The sequence below is a fragment of the Carcharodon carcharias genome, chromosome 15, assembly GCF_017639515.1.
Source record: "Carcharodon carcharias isolate sCarCar2 chromosome 15, sCarCar2.pri, whole genome shotgun sequence".
Taxonomy (NCBI): domain Eukaryota; kingdom Metazoa; phylum Chordata; class Chondrichthyes; order Lamniformes; family Lamnidae; genus Carcharodon; species Carcharodon carcharias.
This window is the reverse complement of record NC_054481.1, coordinates 116,066,008-116,084,280: the sequence shown is the minus strand read 5'-3', so window position 1 is coordinate 116,084,280 and position 18,273 is coordinate 116,066,008. Positions and strand designations below refer to the sequence as shown.

Genomic DNA, 18,273 nt, shown 5'->3' with positions numbered 1-18,273 from the left:
CCGAACCAACCAGTACTGTACCCTAGTGTAGTACAGTGATAGACCTGGACCCACCAGTGCTGTACCCCAGTATTAAGAGTTCAAGTGTTTTTCTGAGACAAAAACTGGGAAGAATATATTCTGTCATTATGCTGCTGGCTGTTTCTTCCACAACTCACACGGAAAAATTCATGGACCCCACCATTAGACATTACTGAAATCTCAGTGACAGGGCTGCAAACAGATGCTGAAATCACAGCTTGTTCAAATGATTCTTTCATTCATTTTAGTTTTTTTGCCAGCCCTTATCTAAACAGTGTAGGATGCCAATTATCGACCTGATGTCACCACCCTGCTGCCATCCATCTTCTCCCTGTCACACCCATTTGGCACAGCCCTTTACAACCTGGTGTCTGTTACAGTGAGGATACAGTGAGCTGGTCTATAACAGCCAGTACAAGTACAGCTGGAATCCAGATCGTTCCTATCTTGTTACTGTTGGTCTTGGTGTTGATATCAGACTTTGCTGGGAGTTCTAAAAGTCAACGCTCACCTGAATGAACAAATCTTTTCCTTCCTTTTTACAGGCACATGATACAACTGTACCTGTTCTTTCAGATTGGCTCACTGCCTGGCGTCTGTGTCAATCTGAGAACTGATTTGCCTTTTTCAAAAAAGGAAATCCCTCCCAGTCATCTCAAGTTTGTGCGGTTGCTTTGATCCTCGATCCTTTTTCAACCAACTGCAAGTCCTTTCAGGCATGTGCGAGATCATGAAATAACCGTACAAAGTTCAGGAGACTTTACCCAGGGACTGGGCCACTGAAAGTGAAGCCTTGTGAAGCTGGGTTGAATCTCGTGAGCAGCATTGATCGACCTGAGCAGCACCTCACCGGCCTCAGCTACGCGCAACCCAGCGGGGAAGGTTTCAATTTTTGGCTGTTTCCTTTTTGCCTTTGTGGTGTTTGGGGCAGAATGAGTCAAGCCTCACCAAAGCCAGAACCTAGAAACCACAAGTGCCTCAAGGACCTGGGGTCTCGCCGTCTGCACCGCAATCATTTCCTAGCTGAGAATGCTATCGGTGTGGGTAAGTTGCTCTTTACATTCATTCAATATTTGCACTTTTACATTGAAAGCTTTACTCAATGTCCTGCAGCTAGAACTAGGAGCCTGGATCCTCGACATGTTAGGGGTGTTTGTTCATCTTGGGGAGAGTGGTTCGGGGTTGAATTTGAGATGGTTTCAGACGGAGGGGATGATGCTCTCTTTGTCTTTCCCGTTTTCCCCCCGCTCCCCTCTTGCCTCCCTCCCCTCTTGCCCCATTCCCTTCCCCTACTGCCTACAACCCTGTAACAGGTGAATACCAAGGATGAACTTTTCTTTCTGTGTGCAAGTTGAGTGGAAGCGATGCAAAGTCGCACCAGGATTGTGTCTCAATAATGCTATTTGATGTTAATGGAGGTCCCAATTCCCCATAATGCAGAGCACCACAGAGAAAGCATTGTTTACAATAGTCCAGTACCCATGCAGCTGGTGAAGTGTGATGGAGGCAGGTTCAATTGAGGCATTCAAGAGGGCATTGGATGATTATTTAAATAGAAAGAATGTGCAAGTTTATGGGAAAAAGGCAGGAGATTGGTTAAAATAAGTTAAAATGCTCAGAGAGCCGGTGCAGACATGATGGGCTGCACTGTAACAATTCTGTGATTCTGTGAACGTGCTCAGTGAGAGTTGACACTGTCTGGGGAACCGTCTGTGACAGTGGCTGGGATGTAACCACAGCGAGTGTGGTCAGGAGGGTGTTGAGCTCTCGGCACAGACTGGGGCTTACTATGGAGAGGGGACTGGGCATATCTGGTTGGATGGTAATTGATAAATTCAATTAATTAATATAAGTTTGAGGTTAAAAACTAGTCTCAGAAACGGTGCCATGATATTATTGATTGTTGTTAAATCTGGTTCACTAATATCCTCTAGGGAAGGAAATCTGCTGTCCTTACTTTGGTCTGGCCTACACATGACTCCACTAATGTGGTTGACTCTTAATTGCCCTCTGAAATAGCCGAGAAACCCATTGAAGTACAAGAGCAATTAGGGATGGGCAGCAAATGTCAATGATGGCCACTTCCCATCAAAGAATAATAAAAAAATAGTTTGAATTTATTCTCCAGATTTGAGTGTCGCTGGCATTCAACTGTCCTCTACGGCCCTGGGTAGAATTGAATAGCACAGTAGGTCACCTCAGAGGGCAGTTAAGAGTCAACCACATTGGTGGGGGGCTGGGGTCACACAGACCCAGACTGGGTAAGGATGACAGCTTTCCTTCTGTAAACAGACATGTGTGACCCAGTCCACCAGCTCCATGGCCATTCTTACTGATGCTGGGCTTTTTATTTCCAGATTTAAAAAAATTGCATTTAGATTCTCAAACTCCTCTGGTGGGATTTGAATTTATGGATTATCACTCCTACCTTCCAACATATCCACTCCACTTGCATACCCTGTGTGTATCATATCGATTGCTCTGCCTTTTGCAAATAGCTTGAGGACCTCACCAATGGGAAAGAAGGGTTTGTAGAAAGAAATTTTCTATTAATGGAGGGAGCAGGGATGCAAGAAATTCTAGAGTAAGGAAAGACCATTCAGTATGTTAAGCACACTCCATTCTGTATACTTAGGTTAAGCACACTCCATTCTGTGTACTTAGGTTAATCACACTCCATCTGTGTACTTAAGTGAACAAATATGCTTATCAGAAACTCATCTCCCTTGGGGTTGCTCACAATCTGGGATCTGGAACACTATGGTTATATTTTGCTACAATCTGATCTTCTCCTTTAAGGTCACTATTCTAATTAGGAAGGTCCAGCTACAAATACACTGCTGAGGTCAGTCAGAATGCAATTGAGACTGTTTGTCGATTTCAGGCTGCAGGCCAATGACTATTTTTGTGTCACCAAGGTTGTCTGGTGTGTGACTAATGTATACTAGATGTTGGACCTTTTCTGCTATTGACTCTCACATGGCCTTGCTCATGATTGGTTAGAGGAAAGATGTGTCTTCCATCTGCGTTTATTGTAATGGACCATCACGGCAGGGATCTGGCTAACTTACTGCTCAGCGCCAACCAACGGTGCGAGAACTAAATAACAGGAATGACAATGTTACTTATTAAAAGATACAGAAGCAGGATGTTACCATTATACTTTAATCTGCCCTCTCCAAATATTACCAAGGTCACGTGTGCTTTAAGCATGACAAGAGGAAATAATGTGGTAAATTGTGGTGATGCCCATTCGTTGATGAGTACAAAGTTTTTGCCCAAATCGAGAAACATGTTCTGCAGAGCCTCACTGTGACCACAGCTTCGGACTGTATCATAATGTAACAAAATCAAATGGAAAATGTTCACATAACCAACACTGAACACAAAAATGATCCAAAGAAAAATCATGACAACAGGAAATAAGGTTTGTAGACCTTGTAGGAGTGTGCCTCCTGCACATATGTTTTAATAATATATAGGCGTCATTAGATAAATGAACATACCGTCAGCAAAATTTGTTGATGCCCCCTTTATTGAACATTTAGTCTCCTTTCTCTCCACATATGTGAAGCTGAGAACTCAGCTGAGGTAACTTGGAGCAGTGAAGGTTAAGGGAAGATTTATTAGAGATGTCCCAAATCGTGAAGGATTTTCATTGAGTGAATAGGGAGATACTGTTCCCAGTGGCAAAAGGGGCAGTAACAAGAGGACACAGAGTTAAAGTGATTGACAAAAGGACCAGAAGTGACCAGAAGAGGAAAAAAATGCAATGAGCTGTTAAGATGTGGATGTACCTGCCTGTAAGATTGTTGGAAGCACATTTAATAGCAACTTTCAAAAGGGAATTGGATCAATGCTGAAAAGGGAGATGTTTGCAGGGCGATGGGGACAGAGCAAGGGAATGGCAATAATTGGCTACCTCTCGTGCCAGTACAGACACGATGGGCCAAGTGACCTTTACCTGTGTTATATTGTCCTGTGATTCTTTAGATCAAATCTGTATCTATCATTGATGCCTGAGAGCAAGCAATCAGCAGCAAATACTCTCTGTTATCTCCTCTGTACATTATATCTAAAGGAAATGCAAAAGCAGCCATTACCTTATCACACCAACTTGAGTGTTTGCCAGATAAGACGGTCAATGAGTGAGGAAACAAGGGATTCTAGCTTTCTAGCTACAATCAAACACTTTGAATTAGAATTAGATAAGAATATCCGACTTCTGCAGTAGAAGGGGAAACTCTTGTCGCATGTTACTAAGTTCTATATATTTGTAAATCATATGTACATTTATGTAGCACCTCATGATATTGAAAAATGTTAAAGTGTTTTATGCTGAAATAATTTTGGAATGCAATGACTGTTATATGGGCAATTGTGGTTCGAATTCTGTACCAGAAACAGAAAGTGTGCTCATTGATCAGTTAATCAGTTTCTGGTGATGTGAGTGGTGTGCGTTAGTAATGTTGGTGTGAGGACAATGGGTGAACTCCCTCCTCCCTTTTCCAACGCTGCCGTGAGATCCTTGATATCCACAGAAGCAGGCAGACAGGACCTCTGTTTAACTCATCTGACAGGCGGCACATCTAACAGTGCAGCACTCCCTCAGTACAGCACGGAAGTGTTGGCCGAGAATTAGGCACCCCAGTTGTTGGGAGGGGTTTGAATACACATCACTCCGACGTGAGGTGAGAGTGTTACAGGCTGAACCAAGCTGACACACTAGGTGCTGGGAGCAGGTAGTGGAGGAGCAGTCTGGACAGTAACTACTCACTGGATAATGGATCTTAAACTTCTGGTGACATAATATCACACTTATGGGGGAGATAGATTGAATTTTGCAGTGATAATATTGGTGGCTGGGCGAGGCTGGTGTGACTGGTGTGGTGTGTCATTCTACCCAAATTCTATTTGAGGGATCCTTCACAGGACAAAGTTAGTTAATCAATTAGCACACTGGGTGATGTGAATTTCATTGCTGTACATGAGAATCATAGATAAACATAGCCGGGGAGAGGTCGCAAAACACTTGAGTCGGAATGATATCCTTCAAAAGAAAGATTTGTATTTACATGGTGTCTTTCACAACCTTAGGACACCCCAAAGCAATTTATAGTCAATTAAGTACTTTTTTGAAGAGTAATGTTGGAAACACTGCAGCTAATAAGCACTCAGCAAGTTCCCATAAGCAGCAATGTGATTAATTACTAGATAATTTGTTGATTGAGAGAGAACTGTTAGCCACAATGCTGTGGAGAGCCCCACTGTTTTTCTGGGATATCTTGTGTCTGCCTGGCTTGGTAGTCAGGGTCCTCGATTTAATGTCTCACCCAAAAGGCTGCATCTTCGACAGGGCAGCTCTCCCTCAGTACTGCACTGGAGTATCAGCCTGGAGTCTGTGCTCATGTCTCGTGTGGCTCAAACCCACAACCCAGGCAATAAGAATAATGCAATGTTAATACCCTGTCTGTTATGCAGCAGCGAAAAGCACACTCTGTGCCTCTCCAGTTGTGACAGAACAGTCCCCCCCACCGTCTCAGGGCAAAGTCCTCATGCTCGTTTCCAGTCACCCACTTTCTTGTTTACCCACATGCCGTCTGTTCGGAGAATGAGTCAGCACTCAGCTGTAAATAAGGCCCCAGGCTGTAAATTAGTTACCGACAGATTCCTGTAAGTGATTACAAGGTCACAGGTTCCTAAAAGGATTTGTGAATGTTTCGGAACCGTCAGCTGATCTCCAGTATGTAGACAGCTCGCAGGCCTGTGAGGTTTATAAAGCTGGAGGCTTTGCAACTCCGAAATCCTGTTTGCCCCTGAAGGTGCTAATATTCACGCGAGTGCCGAGGTCAATGCAACCCTGACTCGCTATCCTTAACCACGATGCTTCCCATTTATTACAACAACTTGCACTTATTTAGTACCTTTTTCATGTAGTAAAATGTACCAAGGTGCTCCCACAGACACAAATTTTACACCAAGCCAGGGGTAGGCTTTAAGGAGTGTTTTAAAGGAGGAGAGAGGGGCAGAAAGGTTCGGGGGGGATTTGGGAGTTCCAGGGCCTTGGCAGCAAGCTGTTATGATCTGGAATACATTGTCTGAAAGCAAATTTAATCATAATTTTTAAAAGGGAACTGAATAAATATTTGAAAGGAAGAAAATTGCAGGGCCAAGGGGAAAGAGCAGAAGGAGTGGGACCAAATGGATAGCTTTTTCAAAGAGCTAGCACAGGCACAATGGGCTGAATGGGCTTCTTCTGTGCTTCTATCTCCTGTGATTCTATTGCAAGGCCACCAGTGGTGAAGAGATGTAAATCGGGGTTGCACGTAAGGTCAGGATTAAAGGAACACAGATCTCAGAGGGTTACAGGGATGGAGGAGATTCCAGAGATAGGGAGGGAGTGGAGTCAGGAAGGGTCCACACCTCCCCCTGAGGGCTAACGTTTGATTGACAGTCCAGTGATGCTATTGACACATGCTGGGGGTGACAGCACAAGTGCAGATATTCAAGCCACTGTGTCCCAGGAACCTCCGATGTAAAGAAGGGAAGGGCTGGTTTCCAGTTCCTCCATCACCAGCGCTATTCGGCCTGTGCTTAGCTGCTCTGCTTGGGATCGTAGGGGTTGCCAACTCTGGTTGGACGGATTGCAGGAGGATTGATCACATGACATCTCGCGCCAACTGCCCCACCCTCAGGCTCCCAACATTGGTCACCCAACTTGTCCATCGTCAAGGCTCCCATATTCTAACGGCCAATCAGAAAGCATCCAGGCTCTTAATTACACGATTGGCTGATTCTTGACTTTCAGTCAAACACTTTTTGTTTATCACTGTTTCCACTATTTTTATAAACAATAAACAAAAAATGTTTAAAGGAAATTTTTTAAAAATCACTTTTAATGCCTTTGAATTTCCTCCTGGGTTTAAGAACATCAGTAATAGGAGCAGGAGCGTGTCCCCTTGAGTCTGCTGCAATCCCTTATCTCAACCTGACTTTCACGCCCTGTCCCTTAGTGTCCAAAAATCTATTGATCTCAGCCTTGAATACATTCAATGTCAGGCCATCCCCAGATCTCTGGGAGTAGAAAATTCCAAAGATTCACAATCATTTTGCTCTAGTCATGTGCTTGGAAATTAGTCTTTTCATGGCTGAAGAAGACTGCAGGACATTCTTGGAGGGTTGGTAGCCCGATGGAGAAGTAATTACCCCAGGCTACGGAGAACATGAGTGTCAGTCACTGTCTAGAGTGAGTAACGGCCGTTAGATCTGAGATTACCTTTTTACAATCGGACCAACCCTTCAATTTCCCTCAAGTCCTCTCTCCCTGCAGAGAAAAGTAGGCAGAAACTTGCATTCAATTAGCCACTTTCATAGAATCATAGAATGGCTGCAGCTATCTGGCCCATTGTGGCCATGTAGACTCTCTGCCAGAGCAACTCGGCTCGCCCCATTCCCTTGCCCTTTCCCCGGAACCATGCAATTTTTTTTCCCTTCCAGTACTTTCACAATGTCAGGGTGTCCCAAAGTATTTTACAGCTATTGAAGCCTGCCAAACCACAACCTCTACCATCCAGAAGGACAAGGGCAGCAGACTGCTGGGAACACCACCACCTGGAAGTTCCCCTCCAACCCACTCACCATCCTGACTTGGAAATATATCGCCGTTCCTTCACTGTCGCTGGGTCAAAATCCTGGAACTCCCTCCCTAACAGCACTGTGGGTGTACCTACACATACATGGACTGCAGCAGTTCAAGAAGGCAGCTCACCACCACCTTCTCAAGGTCAATTAAGGATGGGCAATAAACGCTGGCCTAGCCAGTGATGATTCAAGGCTGAGATAGATAGATTTTTAATCAGTAAGGGAATCAAGAGTTATGGGGAAAAGATAGGAAAGTGGAGTTGAGGATTATCAGATCAGCCACGATCTTACTGAATGGTGAGGCAGACTTGATGGGCTGAATGGCCTACTTCTGCTTCTACATCTTGTGGTCTTATGATCACATCCCTGAACAGGTAAATAAAATGTGCTTCTGAAGGGCAGTTGGTGCTGCATTCCATTTAATTGGCTCTTTACTCCATTTGCACCAAGTGGTAATTATGGTTTTATTTAGTGTGCAATGTATCTTTAAGAATAACGCTGGTTAAGGAAGATCACATGATCTGGAGTGACCAACAGGAGAGTAGCAGGCAGTGCAGAGATAGAGTTGGAGTTGAAAGCACACGTGTAGTTGCTGCTGAGTACATTGTAAATAAACTTAAAGTTTCCACTCAAGAAGTGTCTGCAGATCAACTCTATCATTAACAGTACAACTCAACCACCCTACAACAAACTGCCTGGCTCAATGCCCTTGCCCTGGTAACTTAACTCCTAGCTCAATGTGAAGTGTGTTTTAAAAGCCTGTGTGAGAGGTTGCAATTGGTGTTTCAAGAAATGGGTCAGCTACTGGCAGGGCGGGAGCCAGATTCTTCATCCATTGGTGCCAGTTAGCAGTAAATTATGTGGTTCTCATTAAGAAAATATAGAAATTGGGATTGGGGTGTGGTAGGATGGTCATAAATTCTTCCTGCCTGAACATTTTGACCAAATGTGCCCACCAGGACTGAACATTCTGACCTGTTGTCACAGTTTTACCACGATCAGATTTCATGTCTATTAATCATTGGCCACTGGAGAGAGTCTGATTACAAACGTTGAGGAAGGAAATGCTCCTTTGTGATCCTGAGGCCCGGCAGGGTGGGGTTTTTTCATGCTTTCTCCTCCTCCTCCTCCTCCCAATCCTGCCTCTTTCTAGCGCCTAGTTCCATCGTCACTGACAGATTAATGATCCTTCACTCAACTGTGAGTCAGGACAATGGGCTATACAAGTGTTAGAGACATCAGAGAGCATCTGAATCCTCCCTCCTTCCTCCCATATCCCTGCGCACACACTCACTGACGCTTTCCCGAGCTCCAGCCTTCATAAAGTCCCACTCACCCGAACCACCACCATCTCATCTTATCCTGTTCACTCATCACCCAATGCTCTCTCCAAACTCTGCTGCTCCCCATCGTCCAGCTCCTTGTTTTCATTATCCTCATCCCTCTGTACAGATCCCCCATAGCCTCACTCCTGCTGACCTTGGTCAACTCCTCCAACCCTGCCCACACCCACCTCCCTGCTGTACCAATGCAGGTGTGTTCCTCCCTCACCCCCAACCTCATGGCACGTCACCTCGCCCCCACACACTCCAACTCTTCCCCCCTCCCCCATTCCAGCCTCTCCTCCTCTCAACGTTTGCTCAGCTTTGCTCCTTTGAAGTGCTTTGGGATCCTTTCTGTGTTAAATGTTAAAACCATTTAAGTGTTTTTCCAAGAAGAATTCCCTGGATAGTGACGGAGTAGCAATCCAGGGTGAATCCCACCAGCCCACGGGTAGTCCGATTATAGCCCAGACTCAGCCAGCCTTCCAGAAGAACCCTGGAGTTTGCAGGAATTGAAGATTAATCTCCTCAACATTACTGTGAGGAAAAACGCTAAGCATAGTTATTGGAACTCTCTACCCCAGTGGGTTGTGGACACTCCATAGTTGGATACATTTAAGGCTGGGATAGGCAGGTTTCCTGGTGCCTCAGGAAACTAAGGGATTTGGGGAACGGTGGGAGTTGAAGCCCAAGATCAGCCAGGATCGTACTGTATGGTGGAGTAGGCTGGATGGGGGCATGTGGTCTACTGCTGCTCCTATTTCTTATGTTCTCATTTATTTATTATAAATGGGGGGAAAAGGCTATGTTACTGATGGCCGTGGTTAATCCAGTCAGGTAATAAAGAAATTTTACTTTTAATTGCTGCAAAAAGTCAGGAAGTTGCGTCATTAAAAGCCTCCAAGAATATGTCCAACCTGACCCCAGCCGTCAGCGTAAAGGTGATATCTGAGCACAAGGCTTAAGAGCCACTCCCTGAGCAGCAAGTGCTTTTCAGATTGTTGCAGCTTAGGTGTACCCTGGGTTAATCAGTCTATAAAGTGGAGTTTCTAAACTGCACTGAGGAAATTCCCCTTTTGTCGAGCAATGCTGGGTTAATACGAATACTGAAAATGCACATCATACAATCAGCTGCATTTATAAAGCACCTTTAACATAGAACATCACAGGAACTTCTCAGGAGCAGTTATCAAACCGAATTTAATGAGCCACATAAGGAGACAGAAGGACAGTTGACCCCAAAGCTTGGACAAAGAGGTCAATTTCAAAGAGCGACTTAAAGGAAGAGAGAGGGAAGGGGAGAGGGAGAGAGGGAGGGAGAGAGTGGGGGGAGAGGTTTTGAGAAGGAATTCCAAAGCCTGGGGCCTCCTGTAACTCCTGATGGAGTGATTACACATCCCTGATTTACAGAGGCCAGAATTGGAAAAGCTGGTAGGCTAGAGGAGGTTGTTGATTTAGCCAGTGACAGTTTCCAGACTGAGCCACGTCATGTAGATGCCTGGTGCCGTGACAGATGTCAATCTGTCAAGACACACTTTACAGACACGGAGTGAGACTTTCATCCTGGTTTCCTGGCACAGAGTAGAAAGGCCTCGGAATTCCAGTGTTTCTGAGTGATTGCCTCTTGCCTGGAGCTGCTGAATGTGTTTATATATTTATACCAGGTGGAGGCAGCTGCTTATGAATATGTGGAATAATTGTTTATTATCCTTGACATTTTGAAGTTACGTTGAGAGGGCCACACAGAAGACTTAATGAAAGCAACGCTACTGGATGATACATTTTTCTCAAAACCTTGTCTTTCTCCAGTCTTACCACCCCTGACTCAGTTGGGGTCTGGACCCCGAACCTCTGGGCCCTCACATTATAGGTCAATCTCCAGGAATGAGCCTAGGCAGCTTGTCTTACAGGTTAATTAATAGTTGCCCAGGGAACATTTCCCTTTGCCTTGATATTTCTCACTTACTGGTTTGTTGTTTGTGGTTGTAGGTGGATAAATCCCCAATTCGATTCTGAGTACCACTAACGTCAGGAACTCTTAATGGCCTCTGGAGTGGACTAGAGATGGGCGATAAATGACAATGGGGTTGAGGGAGTAGAAGGGAGTCTCATGGACAGCCCTGCACAATCTCTGCCTTTTTCCAATTCCAGCCTCTTGCTCATCCTCCACACTCTTCACCCCATCAATGGAGGCTGTGCCTTCAACCATGCAGGCCCTAAATGCTGGAATTCCTCCCCTCAGCCTCCTTGCCTCTCTACCACTCCCTCCTCCTGCAAGAGGCTCTGCTAAGGCCTCCCTCTTTGACCAAGCATTGGATAACCTGTCTCCCCAGGTGGTTCTGTCCTTTTCAATTTCACCTGGGAAAGCAATTTGAGGCGTTTTTACCACGTTAACGATGCAAGACAAAGAGATGTGAGGAAAAGTGACCAAATATTTGGTCAAAGAGACAGGTTATTATCAGAAACATATAGGCCTGAATTTTTCGCTTATCAGGTGCGCGCGATTGGTAAGTCCAGGAGCGGATGAGAAACGGGCCTCCTACTGTGATCGGCCCCCACCAATTGTTGGCCAGTTCAGTGTGAAACGCGCCCGGAGAAAGGCTTAGAACTGTCGGTGGGGGCAGGAAGAGAGAGGGCAGGCGCCAACGTCACCGCGGGTGCTGGTGAATGCTTCAAGTGAGCTGCAGCCCAGCTGCCTTAGGGAGCTGCAGACCTGCACAGAATAAACAAAACCACAAGAATGCTGCCAAATATGTCCATGCAGCACAATCAAGCGTCTGGAAGCTTGTCTCATAAAACCAGTATCCAGATATCTCTTTTTATTCTATTTCCGCCCCCCGCACCCCACCCACTCCCCCCCCCCCGAGATTTCACCCCACCCTGGGTCGAGGTTTGAGCAAAAACGCAAAGGCCGCCTGGGCTGATTTGGGGTTGGCGGACTGGCCCAGGTGGACAGGCCACGAAAAATCGCTTTCAATTGCCTCCTTAACGGGCGTAATTGCCTGTTTAATTGTTGGTGGGCAGGCTTATGATTTCCCCGCCCACCCACTGAGCGCGATACCGCGTAAGTGCCCGATGATGTCGGGTCGCTTGCCCGATGTCATCGCACGTTAGTTCATGGTTGGACGGGTTGTGTTTGCAGACGCCAGCCGGACATAACATCCTGGCCGTAGAAACGTAGAAAATAGGGGCAGGAGTTGATGATTCGGCCCTTCGAGCCTGTCCTACCATTCAATATGGTCATGGCCGATCCACTATCTCAACGCTATACTCCTGCACTCTCCCCGTACCCCTTAATGCCTTTAGGGTATAGAAATCTTTCTATTTCCTTCTTAAATATATTCAGTGACTTGGCCTCCACAGCCTTCTGTGGTAGAGAATTCCACAGGCTCACCACCCTCTGGGTGAAGAAGTTTCTCCTCATCTCAGTCCTAAATGGCTCACCCCATTTGCTGAGACTGTGACCCCTTGTTCCAGACCTCCCAGCCAGGGGATACATCATCTCCGCATCCAGTCTGACCATCCCTGTCAGAATTTTATACCTTTCAATAAGATCTCCTCTCATTCTTCTAAACTCCAGTGAATACAGGCCCAGTCGACTCAATCTCTCCTCATACGACCATCCTGCCAGGATTCAGTCTGTCTTGTGTGGGAGATTCTTCCTCTTTCAGTATCGCATCACAACATGTTCTCATTTGGTGAGCCTGGTCTGTTCCTAGCTACTGGGAGGAGTCAGTGGATGCTCAATCAGACAAGATTGTACCCGCCTGGGAATTTCAGCCCTTAGAGTGAGAGTCTCTGACGTATTGTGCAATGATTGTTGCATTAAAGCTGAGCGAAGAATTCCTGTTAAATCCCTCAGGTATGTTCCGTGCTGTGTGGACATGTCAGCTGGGATGTCAGAATCCACTGTAACAAAGAATGAAACTAAGGGATAAAATCTCCCCCTGGTTTAGGACAAAGGGAGGGATTGATAATTCCTGCACATTACTCTGTTCTCCATTAGGTCAGTCCCAAAGAACAAATAGTTTTCATACCTGCATAGTTCAGTGGAGCTCACTCTGACAATCTAAGGGAAAGTTCATCACACAGCCCCAATTCTCCCTACCCCAGTCTCCCCCCACTTTCTCCTCCAGTCTCTGTCCCATTCCCTTTCCCCCGCCCTCTTTCCCCCCACAATCTCCCTCCCCTAAACTCTCTCCCTCTACCCCCCGCCACTTTCTCCCTCCCCCTCACCACTCTCTCCCTATCCCCCGCCAGTCTCTCCCTCTCCCCCTCACCACTCTCTCCCTATCCCCCGCCAGTCTCTCCCTCTCCCCCTCGCCACTCTCTCCCTCTCCCCCTTGCCACTCTCTCCCTCCCTCTCCCTCGCCACTCTCTCCCTCTGCCCCCGCCACTCTCTCCCTCTCCCTCGCCACTCTCTCCCTCCCTCTCCCCCGCCACTCGCTCCCTCTCCCCCCGCCACTCGCTCCCTCTCTCTCTTTCTCTCTCTTCCCACCCCCCACCACTCTCTCCCCTCCCCTACACTCTCGCTCTCTTCCCCCCCACACTCTCCCCTCATTCTCTCTCTCCCCACCCCCGCGTGCGCTCTCTCCCCCCTCCCCCCAACACTCTCTCTCCCCCCTCCCCCAACGCTCTCTCTCCCCCTCCCCCCAACACTCTCTCTCCCCCCTCCCCCCAACACTCTCTCTCCCCCTCCCCCAACACTCTCTCCCCCCTCCCCCCAACACTCTCTCTCCCCCCTCCCCCAACACTCTCTCTCCCCCTCCCCCCAACACTCTCTCTCCCCCACCCCCAACACTCTCTCCCCCCTCCCCCAACGCTCTCTCTCCCCCTCCCCCCAACACTCTCTCTCCCCCTCCCCCAACACTCTCTCTCCCCCCTCCCCTCAACACTCTCTCTCCCCCTCCCCCAACACTCTCTCCCCCCTCCCCCCAACACTCTCTCTCCCCCCTCCCCCCAACACTCTCTCCCCCCCTCCCCCAACACTCTCTCTCCCCTCTCCCCCAACACTCTCTCCCCCCTCCCCCCAACACACTCTCTCCCCCCTCCCCCAACACTCTCTCCCCCCTCCCCCCAACACTCTCTCTCCCCCCTCCCCCAACACTCTCTCCCCCCTCCCCCCAACACTCTCTCTCCCCCCTCCCCCAACGCTCTCTCTCCCCCTCCCCCCAACACTCTCTCTCTCCCCTCCCCCCAACACTCTCTCTCCCCCCTCCCCCAACACTCTCTCCCCCCTCCCCCCAACACTCTCTCTCCCCCCTCCCCCAACACTCTCTCCCCCCTCCCCCCAACACTCTCTCTCCCCCCTCCCCCAACGCTCTCTCTCCCCCTCCCCCTCCCCCCAACACTCTCTCTCCCCCCTCCCCCCGACACTCTCTCCCCCCCTCCCCCCAACACTCTCTCCCCCCTCCCCCAACACTCTCTCCCCCCTCCCCCCAACACTCTCTCTCCCCCCTCCCCCAACGCTCTCTCTCCCCCTACCCCTCCCCCCAACACTCTCTCTCCCCCCCTCCCCCCAACACTCTCTCTCCCCCCTCCCCCCGACACTCTCTCCCCCCCTCCCCCCAACACTCTCTCCCCCCCTCCCCCCAACACTCTCTCTCCCCCCTCCCCCCAACACTCTCTCTCCCCCCTTCCCCCAACACTCTCTCTCCCCCTCCCCCAACACTCTCTCCCCCCTCCCCCCAACACTCTCTCTCCCCCTCCCCCAACACTCTCTCTCCCCCCTCCCCCCAACACTCTCTCTCCCCCCTCCCCCAACGCTCTCTCTCCCCCTCCCCCTCCCCCCAACACTCTCTCTCCCCCCTCCCCCCAACACTCTCTCTCCCCCTCCCCCGAACACTCTCTCTCCCCCTCCCCCAACACTCTCTCTCCCCCTCCCCCAACACTCTCTCTCCCCCCTCCCCCCAACACTCTCTCCCCCCCTCCCCCAACACTCTCTCCCCCCTCCCCCCAACACTCTCTCTCCCCCACCCCCAACACTCTCTCCCCCCTCCCCCAACGCTCTCTCTCCCCCTCCCCCCAACACTCTCTCTCCCCCTCCCCCAACACTCTCTCTCCCCCTCCCCCAACACTCTCTCTCCCCCCTCCCCCCAACACTCTCTCTCCCCCTTCCCCCCAACACTCTCTCCCCCCCACCCCACTCTCTCTCCACCTCCCTACTATCTTACTGACCAGCTGATGCTCCTACATGGCTGTTGCCAGGCAGCTGCCAGTGTGAGACACCCCCTCTCTGTGTCGAGGTTAACAATCTCACCGCCAATGACATCCTCAAGCTGCAGCTTCTGAATTTTAAATAAGCCCTGTCTGTGTTTAGTAGGAGCTCGGTCCAGGGCCCAAACACTTCACCGTCAATATTACTATGGGAAGGTCTGTGGTCGAGTTGCCATATTTTGATATTTTAACCCCATCATCCGATTAGTGGGTTAAAATTGTGTCTGATTTTGGGACTTGCAGTGGCCTGTCCCACTCTGAAGTTTTATGCACAGAGCGTTGGTCTCCTAAGCTGCACTCTCTGTACAGCCAGCTCCTCACTCTCTTTATGTTTCATCTTCTCTAATCCCAGCCTTTCACAGGGGATTGGCGTGTATTCTCTTTCTCTGGTTCGAAGAGATCATTTGAATTATAGTCTTAGCGCACTGTGTTTGATTAATTTTCCTACTAATCATAGAAGCAACCACTGAATGGAAACAGCCAGTCATCCATGACTTTTTAAATTCATTCATGGGATGTGGGCTTGGCTGGCTGGGCCCAGCATTTATTGTCCATCCCTAGTTTCCCTTGAGAAGGTGGTGGTGAGCTGCCTTTTTGAACTGCTGCAGTCCATGTGGTGTAGGGACAGTCACAGTGCTGTTGGAAAGGGAGTTCCAGGGTTTTGACCCAGCGACAGTGAAGGAAGGGTGATATATTTCCAAGTCAGGATGATGAGTGACTTGGAAGGGAACTTCCAGGTGGTGGTGTTCCCATCTATCTGCTGCCCTTGTCCTTCTAGATATTAGTGGTCATGGGTTTGGAAGGTGCTGTGTAAGGAGCCTTGGTGAGTTCCTGCAGTGCATCTTGTAGATGGTACACCCTGCTGCTACTGTGCGTAGGTGGCGCAGGGAGTGAATGTTTGTGGATGGGGTGCCAATCAAGTGGGCTGCTTTGTCCTGGATGGTGCCAAGCTTCTTGTGTTGTGGGAGCTGCCCTCATCCAGGCAAGTGGGGAGTATTCCATCACACTCCTGACTTGTTCCTTGTAGATGATGGACAGGCTTTGGGAAGTCAGGAAGTGAGTTACTCGTTTCAGGATTCCTAGCCCCTGACCTGTTCTTTTGAGCACAGTATTTATATGGCTAGTCCAGTTCAGTTTTTGGTCAATGATAACCCCCAGGATGTTGATAGTAGAGTATCAGCAGTGATAATGCCGTTAAATGTCAAGGGGCAATGGTTAGATTCTCCTTTGTTGGAGGTGGGCATTGCCTGGCACTTGTGTGGCATGAATGTTACTTGCCACCTGTCAGTCCAAACTTAGATATTGTCCAGGTCTTGCTGCATTTGGACATGGGCTGCTTCAGTATCTGAGGAGTCATGAATGGTGCTGAACACTGTGCAATCATCAGTGAACATCCCCACTTCTGACCTTCTGATGGAAGGAAGGTCATTGGTGAAACAACTGAAGATGGTTGGGCCGAGGAAACTACCCTGAGGAACTCCTACAGTGATGTCCTGGGACTGAGATGATTGACTTCCAACAACCACAGCCTTCTTCCTTTGTGCTAGGTATGGCTTGAACCAATGGAGAGTTTTTCCCCGATCCCCATTGACTCCAGTTTTGCTCGGGCTCCTTGATGCCACACTCAGTCAAATGCAGCCATGATGTCAAGGGCAGTCACTCTCACCTCACCTCTGGAGTTCATCTCTTTTGGTCCATGTTTGGACCAAGGCTGTAATGAAGTCAGGAGCTGACAGAACCCAAACTGCGCGTCAGTGAGCAGGTTATTGCTAATCAAGTGCCGCTTGTTAGCACTGTTGATGACCCCTTCCATTACTTTACTGATGATCGAGAGTAGAGTAATGAGGCAGTAATTGGTTGGATTGGATTTGTCCTTTTTGTGTACAGGATGTATCTTGGCAATTTTCCACCTAGCCGGGTAGATGCCAATGTTGTAGCTGTACTGGAACAGCTTGGCGAGGGCACAGCAACTCTGGAACACAGGTCTTCAGTACTATTGCCAGAATATTGTCAGGGCCCATAGCATTTGCAGTATCCAATGCCTTCAGCTGTTTCTTGATGTGATGTGGAGTGAATCAAATTGGCTGAAGACTGACATCTATGATGCTGGGGACCTCCGGAGGAGGCCGAGATGGATCATCGACTCGGCACTTCTGGCGGAAGATTGTAGCAAATGCTTCAGCCTTATCTTTTGCACTGATGTGTTGGGCCCCCTCATCATTGAGGATGGGGATATTTGTGGAGCCTCCTCCTCCAGTGAGTTGTTTAATTGTCCACCACCATTCACTACTGGATGTGGCAGGACTACAGAGCTTAGATCTGATTCATTGGGTGTGGAGTCACTTAGCCCTGTCTATTACATGCTGGTTAAGCTGTTTGGCCTGCAAGTAATTCTGTGTTGTAGCTTCACCAGGTTGACATCTCATTTTTAGGTACGCCTGGTGCTGCTCCTGGCATGCCCTCCTGCACTTCCCATTGAACCAGGGTTGACCTCCAGCTTGGTGGTAATGGTAGAGTGGGCATGTGCCAGGCCATGAAGTTACAGTTATGACCACAGCTGACGTTATTTGTTGAGCAAGCCAAATCCAGAGGGAAACTTGTCTTACTGATCATAGCTTTTTTTGCACTTTGAAAGTGAGGGGTAAACTATTGATCCCAGAAGCACAGAATCCCAGTAACATTTTCAGGATTTTAAAATTAAAAGATGTATTAACAAAAAAAAACTTAAAACACACAAGAGTAAAATTACAAAACATTCCCCAAAAACACCCACTTAGTCAAAACATACAAGTAAACTACTTCGCAACAGCTCCCTTATAGATTTTTAACCATAAAAGTCCAGTAATATTACCCAAGGCAAAAACTGCTGCTACTTCAATAAAGTATACCACATGACTTCTCCCTCTCTTCCACTCTTCTGTGGAACTGAAGGAAGTTCAGGAACAGACTACTCTCTGAAAACATTCCTGGCTTGAAACTGGATGGCTGCTTCAGATTTCACACATTTCTTTAGCACAGAGCTGGTCTCGAGACATCTCCCCTAAACAGCCAACACAACTCAACGAAACATCTT

At 48.3% G+C, this 18,273-nt stretch overlaps 1 protein-coding gene across 1 annotated transcript in view; it reads left to right on the top strand.

Annotated features, from left to right (window-relative positions):
- The first annotated feature begins 622 nt into the window (after positions 1-622).
- Positions 623-18,273, top strand: part of plch2a (phospholipase C, eta 2a) — a 334,095-nt gene continuing 316,444 nt past the window's right edge. The window contains exon 1 of the mRNA XM_041206546.1: positions 623-1,065. Coding sequence (XP_041062480.1) covers positions 954-1,065 — 112 coding nt within the window. The 5' untranslated portion in view covers positions 623-953. The remainder of the gene's footprint in view (positions 1,066-18,273) is intronic.